At 42.9% G+C, this 10,116-nt stretch overlaps 1 protein-coding gene across 1 annotated transcript in view; it reads right to left on the bottom strand.

Annotated features, from left to right (window-relative positions):
• The window catches only part of LOC310989482 (voltage-dependent T-type calcium channel subunit alpha-1H-like), a gene marked incomplete at its 3' end in the record, with an annotated part of 47,020 nt that extends 39,227 nt beyond the window's left edge, over nt 1-7,793 (bottom strand). Inside the window, exons 1-5 of the mRNA XM_083976553.1 lie at nt 7,740-7,793; nt 7,258-7,391; nt 6,703-6,800; nt 4,667-4,826; nt 30-339 (exon numbers count right to left, since the gene is read on the bottom strand). Of these exons, the coding sequence (XP_083832679.1) occupies nt 30-339; nt 4,667-4,826; nt 6,703-6,800; nt 7,258-7,391; nt 7,740-7,778 (741 nt within the window). The 5' untranslated portion in view covers nt 7,779-7,793. The remainder of the gene's footprint in view (nt 1-29; nt 340-4,666; nt 4,827-6,702; nt 6,801-7,257; nt 7,392-7,739) is intronic.
• Nucleotides 7,794-10,116: the final 2,323 nt, after the last annotated feature.

Consider the following 10,116-nt stretch of genomic DNA (forward strand, 5'->3'; position numbering starts at 1 on the left):
CTGTGGTTTAAAAACAAACAAACATTTACCTGAAAAATGGCAATCCATGCGTATCCGATGTTATCAAAGTTAATAGCCCCCTTGTGTGGGTTTACTTCTCCGGCTCGACACTCGTTGTAATACTGATACCAGTTCACACAGGAGACCTGATCATCGACTGCTCCCATCTCTGCACGGGCGTCCTCGGGGCCCAGGAGACAGGAAGTCCCGCCCACGCGGCGGCGAGGCACGTCGGTGCACCGAAGCATCCCGTTTTCTCTTTCCATCGAGCAGATGAAGGGGTGGTCGTCGGTGCCGTCGGGCTGATAGTAGCCGCTCAGGAAGGAAATGTTGTATCTCCTGTCGCAGCAGGGTGAAACGTTAGAAAACATTTTATTTTATATCATTTATCATGCATGTATAAGGATTTCTTGGTAGCCTATCATTTTACAACAAGACTTGTTATTACTTCATGTGTTAAATAAACACGTCATTTAAGATGCAGGCTCACTATTTGGCAAACTTGAGTTAATGTTTACTGATTACTGCTTCAACTAAATAATTAATTATGAGTGGTAAAATGAGTCTCATTATAAAGTATGAAACCATCATCACTTATTAATGAGGTACAATAAGGCTCCTTTTACTAGTTACAAATAAGTGATGAAGTAATAAGTGATTAGTAAGAGTACTAAGTAGTAAACATTGACTTGATCTTGTCAAATAGTGACCCTCAATGTTCAAAAACTGTGTTATAACTTGTTAATTTGTGACTAATTAAGTGTAAACAACTGAATTAAAAAAACAAATTATTAATCATTCATACATATTTTATAAAGGTAGACTTCTTGTAAAGTGGTACCGTAGTTTTAACTAATAGAAAGTTATAATATTAATGCCCTACACACACCCACAAAGCTTTCTAACTTCTGTTTCCTGTCTGTGAGCCATTCAGTTGTTATGGGGATGTAAATCTTTGAAAATGCCTACATGCTTTTTTTTTTTCTTTTTTTTCCAAAAAGAGCCAGACACTGCAGTTTTAAGTGGTCACTCCTCAAATAGAAGTAAATTCTGTATATGCTGGGGACTACTTTCAGCTGTAGATTAATAGACATTAATAGACTTAGTGGGGATCTATGTGAGGCGGTGAAGGTCCACATCGCCCAGTGCAACTGTGCCGCTCACTAATGTGTTTTTAATCGTTTTTGGCCAACAATGCAGCATTATGGGGCAGGGGAGTGAGTTATATCAGGCTTTGACCACACAAATAACACTTAGATCAGTTCAAAGCCGTGTTCATTGTTGGTTTTCTTAATGGGCGAAAACCTTGGACATTGCCAGAAGCTTTGAAACTGCCAGAACAAGAATTGGCTCTTAAATTCAAACAACTGAGTTTCCTGGAGAAAATACAGGTGGAGGTAGAAACGGTTAAATAACTCCATCGACCTGCTCTTTGCAGAGATGGTCTGTTTACTAGAGGCAGAAAAAGACAGAATGAAATACACAAGGGTGTTAAAGGACAAGGAAATGTGGAAACAGAGAGAGAAATACAGATTAATGGAGGAAAAAAAGAACAGAGAGTGGGAGGGTGCAGAGGAGAGATAAGCAATCAATCATCCGTGGTGTAGAGAAGGGGTCACAGAGGAGCTAGTGCTCTCACTTCTTATTAGGAAAGGTCATTTTGTTGTTTATGAAGTGAGAAAAAATCCTAATTGCTCGCTAAAAAAATGAAAATGTAGAGCAGGATTAACTTCCAGTATAAGCAGCAGACAGGCACCTGTGCACCAGGCAGATGTGACCACATGGGAATAAAGCAACATAACGAGTCAATGCTTTCTCTCCTGAAGGTGGATTTCATATGTTTTTAGACGCAACCACCACAGACTCTTGCACCCGAGAAATAATTACAAAAGAAGAATAAAGGCGTTGTTGCTTTCTCAAGGCTGCTCATCACTTTTTAGTCAATACCGGTGCTTCTGTTTTTGTTCTGATGTTGCAGTGCAGGCACAAAAGACTCGACTGTGACAACAGAAAATCACTGGCAAACACTAGAAAAGGAACTCCTACTCAATCACAGTCACTTCACTCAATACATCTCTTTTAAAGGCTTTTTTATCAAAGGCTGTATCAAGGGTGAACTGGATGAAAGCAAAGTCACATTAAATACAGTCAAATAATGATAATAATGATTAAATAATGTGTCCTCCCAGAGCCTGCGTTTAAGTTTCAGTCCACAGGTAGTTGTAGCCGACAGTGGTAGTAAACCAACCATCGGCCACTGTGACCTAAACTGACCTCATGTTATTGGATTGTCCAAGCGTTTTCTGCCTTTTTTCGAATTTCTGGCATTTCCATCCAAGTTTTTTTTCGCAAATTTTGAAAATGCGAATAAGAATAGGTGGATGGAAACCCCACTATTGTACTGATGCATCATTTTACTGCTGTAACATCTACAGTACTGAGTATCAACATGTGAAAAAAGAAAACTAAAGTATTGTTTGATTTTTTTTTCTCTTCTCCAGAGGTTTCCCCTTTATTTAAATCTTTGATCTGTTACTGTGAATAGTTTTTATCTGAATGTAAATACAGTTTTTGTAAGAAGAAAAAAAACATTTGTCAGCAGCATTAAAAAATCCTCTTTGTTTTGGAGGAATATTGTATCCCTACAATGTTGAGACCAAACTGTGGTAATTTTGCCTTTTATTAAAAAGTTTTACCACTTCAACAGTTTTTTATAATTATTTTACTGTTTTTATCTTGCTGAATTTTAATGTTATTATACTTTTTTCACATTGATTGTACTTTTAATTGCTGAATAGTTTAATTTTCTCTTTGCAACATTGTTTTCAAAGGTGCTGATTAAAGCAGAAGTAAGTGGTCCGGTCGTTTTCGCTAATGCTGCGTTCCAGGCAGGCTTTTGAAATCGTAAATTACAGCTTCAAGTCACAACTTACGACTTTGTAGCGTTCCAGGCAACCCACTCGTGTTTTTCCGACCTGTTTTACCTGTGAAAGTCACTATAACGGCCACTCGTAACTTCCGACCGGTGAACTCGTACCAGATCGAACTGGTACGACTTCACGGTCGGAAAAATACGAGTTTCCTTGAACGCACCATAACAGTCCTCGTCCCTACGTCACCACATTCACGGCATTCCTTGGCTGCACACACAGCCCTGCATGCCGTTCTCTCTCCTCATTGGATAAAAACTGTAGGATACGATAAATGTTTTCTCTTCGGCTCAGAGCAGAGCAGAGTGACTGAGAGACCCGTGTTTCAGTCCAAACACTCTATGTAAGTGATTGCTGTCGGAAGATATAACTATTTAAGACTTATATTAACACAAATATATCACTTACTTCTGCTTTAAAGGGGAATTTCCGTTTTTTACAATCCTTATTTACAAGACCTTATTTCTAGCATAAAATACGATCATTTACTCAACCAGATAACTAACTAACTATAACTATAAGTCATTACAAATCTTTTTGACGAAATGGGCTCTATGCACAGCTCCACTACTTCCTGAACTTAATGCTGCTCCTTTGTTTCCTGTCTTTTACATTATTGGACAAACTGATTAATCCAGGTGTGTCTGACCATTGTGACTACTCAGACACACCCGGATTAATCAGTTTGTCCAATAATGTAAGACAGAAAACAAAGGTTCAGGAAGTAGTGGAGCTGTGCATAGAGCCCATTGGATCCAGCCGAGAGCCGCGTATATCCATATAATGCGAGTCTACAGGGTAGTGGAATGCAGCCTCTAAATAACACATTATCTGCCGCGAAACTCGTCCATTTCACCAATATTTTGTTATGATACGCTAGTGCTATTTCCGTTTGAGTCCTGGGTGACTTGTTATCAACATCCGGGGTCTGTAGGTTGACCTTCTAACCTCTGACCTGGATGATGTCATCTCTGACCGTGAAGGACTCCAAATGACACAAAAGTTAGGTGAGTAAATGATCGTATTTTATGCTAGAAATAAGGTCCAGATTGTAAAAAAAACGGAAATTCCCCTTTAAGATAGTTTATCATTACTATAAATCAGAAGTAGTAGTATTACTAGTGGCAGTTACAGCAGTAGCTAACACACACAGAGCACATTCATGACCGATCAATCGCCTGCATCGGTCGACTCCCCCTCCCTCCTGCTCCTCTGGATACAAACACTGTCAGTGGTTATTATCTGAGCAGGATGGTTGAGCAGATGTGAGGTCAGGAGGTGTACGCGGCGTTACGTCATGTTATCTGATATTATGGGACTGTGCTTGTGAACATGTGAGCAGGAGCGAGAGTGACGGTGTAACGGTGATGGAGTGCGACACCAAGGGAACAGCGGTGAAAATCTGAGGGTGTGTGTGTGTGTGTGGAAGCCGCCTCTGAGAGTCTGTGATTAAAAACACACAGCATTCATGTGGCCTTCTTCTCAATCCTCTGATTCGTGATCTCTGATAGCAGAGGTTCCAGTGTGATGCTCATCGATTAGAGCGTCGACTAAACCAGCCAATCACTGATATCGATCTCCTCTTTAAAACGATAGCAGGGTGGATGGAGGATCAGATTGTTAGCAAACTTTTGACACAAGCGAGGGGGGGGTTTCAGAGTAATGAGACCAGTGGCGCACGCACCGACTCGTTGTAACATTTGCCGGGTGCATGGTTGGTTACTATAGAAACTCACATCTTGACATCGTCTCCCATGAAACAGCGGTTCCTCAGTAGCCCCGCCCACAGCTGCACGCCAACGATGCCGAAGATGAAGAAGACGAAGAAGCACAGCGCCAGCACGTTGCCAAGCATGGGGAGCGTGTCCAGCAGGAGGGTCACCAGGATACGCATACCTACCAACACACACACACACACACACATACATACACACACAGCATAAACACCAACACGGAACTCTCAAAAGTTAAAGGGATAGTTCAACATTTTTGGCAAACTGGCCCATTGCCATAATCCTTATAGTTTTAGGAGTAGGTTCGTTACCTTTAATTGTCGGTGCAAGGTATTTTTAGAACGGTGGAGCAGAGCCGCAAGCTGCTCAGAGCTACACTACGGAGGCTAATGGGATTTTTTGTTTTCCCTCATCAAACTCATCAAATACACAATTCAACAACTCCAAAACGCTCTGGTGGACAAGTTGTGACCTGCACATTCACCACGCTATGAGATAATAACGGAACATTACGAGACGGAGCCGGTTTAGAGGTAAATTCAGAGACTGCTTGCTGAAAAACTGCCCCCGACGGGAATGCGCATCAGCGGTTTTGCATGAATTTAGAAAACGAAAACAACTCAGTCTGGTAACGTTCCGTTATTATCTCATAGTGTGGTGAATGTGCAGGTCACAACTTGTCCACCAGAGCGTTTTGGAGTTGTTGGATTGTGTACTTGATGAGTTTGATGAGGGAAACCAAGAAATCCCATGAGCCTCCGTAGCGTAGCTCTGAGCAGCTCGTGGCTCTGCTCCGCCGTTCTAAATATAGCTTGCACCGACAATTAAAGGTAACGAACCTACTGCTATGACTATAGGGATTATGGCAATGGGCCAGTTTGCCAAAATGTTGAACTATCCCTTTAAACTACTTAAATTCAGTAAAATGTCAGTCGCAGGAAGTGTTGCATGGCCCCCGACAGGAGAAATCCCTGCGCAGACCAGGACTGAACCAGCGCAATTAACTGGATAGCAAATAATTAGAGTTCAAACACTGATAATTAGTCTCCACTTCACTCTGCTGAAAAGCACAGGCACAAGATCCCCCTCTCTGGACTTTTGGCTACTTCAAAAAACCACACTCTCAAATTTTTTACAAGAGCTCTGTACGAGTTGTGCCAAGGTCAAAACGCACAGTTAAAAAAGAAACGACAGGCAGAGGGAAAGCTCGGCCGGTTTGTGCTCTGAGCTGTTGACAACAATAAAATAAAAAGCACCACAATGGTCTCAATGACTTTGCTCGCTGCGTCCTGATTTGTTTACACATGTCTATTATAAATGGAGGGCTGCAGCTGTTATTAGCGGAGCAGCTTGGGTAGTTAAAGAAGCCAAGTGGAATTTACAGTGTGGTCAAAGAGAACAAGGACAGTGGCACATTTTTCATTGTCTCAGCTGTGACTAATGCGGCGGCTGACTTTCAGCTCAAGTTGTTTTTCAAATCAGATGCACAGAGAAGGATTTCTTTTTTTAGTCCTTTGTTTTTATTATGATTTTCCATTTTAATGCACGCTCTGCATATCATAAGGGGGCAAGACAGGAGGTTGATTGGGCCAGTTAACGCACAACTTAAAGGAAGTCTTGCTCGGTCATCAAATTTAATATTTTTGTTCAGTCAGAGTCTTTCTGAAGTTTGCAACCCACAGACATCAGCAGATAGTTGGTGTACTTCCTGCTGATGTTCTGCCAGTGCCTGTAACTGCAGCCATCTTCACTTCTAACTCAGCTTTATGCTTCCAATCTGGATCCATTACAGAGTTTTGACCATTCAAACCGCTTCTCTTTACAGTCTTTGACCTGCTGCCTGCTGCCTAAAGTCCCAGACTGTTCACCCAATATACTTTAAAACTATTATATAAGTTTAACTTCAGCACTTAAAGCTCAGTCATTGTTTTATTTAAAATCCAATGTGGCTGCACAGCTTGAAGCCAAAACAATGCAGAAAGAAAAGTGCAGTGCAGTTTGTATGTGTGTGTGTGTGTGTGTGGAGGAGAGAAACTCACTGGGAACTCTGTTGATGGCTCGCAGTGGGCGGAGCACGCGGACGGTCCGGATGGCTGATAGGCTGACGTTGTGTCCATCGAGGGAGTACTCCAGCATTCTGCAAAACAGGGAAAGCCACTGCTGTGTCACTGGCATCGTTGATGAGCCTGACCTTGGCAAATCCTGGGAGTCTGCTGGGAATCCAGCACCAGAACGCAGTGCACTGTCTCCGGGATACATAGCCTTTTAACTACCAATCGCTGCGGCCTCTGTCTCCCAGGACCGAATGATGCGATTGTCATTCTGCAGAGCTGTTACACACACACACACACACACTTCTGTTGGTGCGCCTAAGCACGCGCACACACACGCTTGACATTTAACTGGCATTAAACAAGTGTCTAAGCTTTACACAAAACACACACACACACACACAGATACACACACACACACAGATACATACACACACTTTTGGCTCATATTTAATGTCAGATGCGCATGTGTCCATGTGCATGTTTGTGTGTGTGTGCGTGTGTGTGTGTGCGGGTGTGTGGGTGCGTCTGTCAAACACTCACCCCACTATAACAATGAAGAAGTCCAGTCTGTTCCAGGTGTCGCCTAGGTAACCGTTCTGACCTATGACCCCTAGAGCCACCATCTTCACCACCATTTCCCCGGCAAAAAACGCAAAGATCCCATCATCCAGAGTCTGTACGCACACACACACACACACGCACACACATGCACACACCCACAAACCCAGAGGATTAGCGTAAACTGATTAAGTGGGGGAAAAAATTAAACCAAAAAACTTTTCAGACCCATGATAATAAAGTCTCACAGCTGAACATAATTAGTTTGTAATTTCAGATCGTGTGTGTGTAAGAGTGTGTGTCTTTCTGTGGTTGTGTGGATTAATTGTATTTAGAAATGGCTGCTCTAAGGTTAAGGTTAGATTCAGGTCGCAACCACAGAAAGATCAGTGTGTGCATGCATGTGTGTGTGTGTGTGTGTGTGTGTGTGTGTGTGTGTGTGTGTGTGTGTGTGTGTGCTTTACCTGCAGGAAGGAGGGGGTGTGGCCACACGGCTGGAACATCCCTAGAGTCACGCAGTTGAGCAGGATCGCCAAAATGCTCACACGTTCAAACCATGTGGGACAGAGTTAAGGCTCACACAGCAACACAACACAGCACAGTGAGTGAACATCGATCATCACACAGCGATAACACACAGTTTGATTGACAGGAAGTTCAGCCAGTCACAACAAAAACCAGACAGACAGACAGACAGACATCACTGCTCGTTTCCTCAACCTCCAGTTTCTCTCTCGGCATTTGCTCAGCTGTTGATAAGCCGTAAAAGTCAAATCTAAGCTTTATATCATCAGAAACCAGTGTGTCCATGCTTTCTCTCAGTTTCAATGAATGCAATTACAGATAGCAAACAATCAACATGAGTCTCTTAAAGGGATAGTTCAACATTTTGGCAAATTGGCCCATTGCCATAATCCCTATAGTCATAGCAGTAGGTTCGTTACCTTGAATTGTCAGTGCAAGCTATTTTTAGAACGGCGGAGCAGAGCCGCGAGCTGCTCAGAGCTACGCTACGGAGGCTAATGGGATTTCTTGGTTTCCCTCATCAAACTCATCAAATGCACAATCCAACAACTCCAAAACGCTCTGGTGGACAAGTTGTGACCTGCACATTCACCACGCTATGAGATAATAACAGAACGTTATGAGACAGAGTTGTTTTAGAGGTAAATGTATGCAAAACCGCAGATGTGCGTTGCCTTCAGTGACAGTTTTTCAGCAAGCAGTCTCTGCATTTACCTCTAAAACAACTCTGTCTAGTAACATTCTGTTATTATCTCATAGCGTGGTGAATGTGCAGGTCACAACTTGTCCACCAGAGCGTTTTGGAGTTGTTGGATTGTGTATTTGTTGATGAGTTTGATGAGGGAAACCAAGAAACCCCTTTAGCCTCCGTAGCTCTGAGCAGCTCTGCTCCACCATTCTAAAAAAAATAGCTTGCACCGACAATTAAAGGTAACGAACCTACTGCTAAGACTATAGGGATTATGTCAATTTGCCAATATGTTGAACTATCCCTTTAATAAAGTCCAACAATAAACAATCTTCAATTGGTGATTTGGTGATGAGGGCTGAGTCCTGTCGAACACATCTGTCCAAGACCTCCGTCCACTGAGACATGGAGACTGTGTGGGGCCATACCATCTACTGGTAATTATAATTTGCGTCATTTTCATCCTCATCAAACCATTCAGTGACCCCCCCAGTGCCCCTGTGTGGAAGCATCTGCATTCATTATGCGTCTTTTCCTTCAATCTGTGACCTGTGTCTGTACCTACTGAATGGTAATGTATCTGCAGTGACCCGGAGGAAGCCCTGAAGAAGAGTCTAATTTTAAGGTCGGGCAATGTTGATCATGCGGCATAGGAAACATTAATGCACTTAATTTGCAAAATATCTCACCAGAAAGAAGAAAAAAAAATCTATACATTAGTTCAGCGCCTCATGGCTGGAATTTAAAAAAAAAACCCATTTACAAGCATAAATGCGAAGAAACAACCTCTGTGAAGGTATGAAGCTGCGATAATTGGCTTAAATGTATCAACCTTCATCTACAAGCAAAACTTCTGAGGAGGCATTTCGGCTGTTTAATATTCACAACTACAAAAGCAAAAAAGAGCCACCAGGAAACAGCCGAGGAGGAGGACATTTGAAGTCACTTTACATTACATTTACATTCACTCATTTGGCAGACGCTTTTATCCAAAGCGACTTTCTAAACGAGGGACAGCAGCACTGAGGCGTCGGTGGTGCAGCAGCAGCAGCAGCAGCAGCAGTGGGAAACCACAGAGTAAGCACATACATCTGTTCAATAAAGACAAAGTGAAAGAAGATCATGGTGAAGAAGTGCAGTGTAAGTGTGAGCTGCTGCTGCTGCTGCTGGGCCGTGTCAGGGAGTCAGGAGGAGTGTTGGGAGAGGAGGAGCTCTCGGAGGAGACGAGTCGTGAAGAGGTTGTTGAAGACGGACGGGAACGCCCCGGCTTCTGATTCCACTATCACGAAGCCGCAGATGAGAAACAGCCTGAACTGAGATTGCCTTGTGTGTTGTTGGGGATGGCAACCCCGAACAACAACGATCCTCCGAGGGAAACGCATGCAGAGGCCAAGAAGTTTAGGCGTAAAACTGTGTGTGTGTGTGTTTGTTTGTGTGTTTGTGTTGTTTTCTCGCTGTCAAACCGAGAGAAGGAGCACGGCTCTGAAGTGGAAAGCAGGAGAAAATAGTCTGAAGTAGTAAAGTTACAGGAAAATATTGTGTGTGTTGGATTCAATCAAACACACACACACACACACACACACACACATTTGAGCACAAATGTGAAAACTGCTGAATGGATGACAGGA

Source organism: Trachurus trachurus, assembly GCF_905171665.1.
Source record: "Trachurus trachurus genome assembly, chromosome: 1".
NCBI lineage: Eukaryota > Metazoa > Chordata > Actinopteri > Carangiformes > Carangidae > Trachurus > Trachurus trachurus.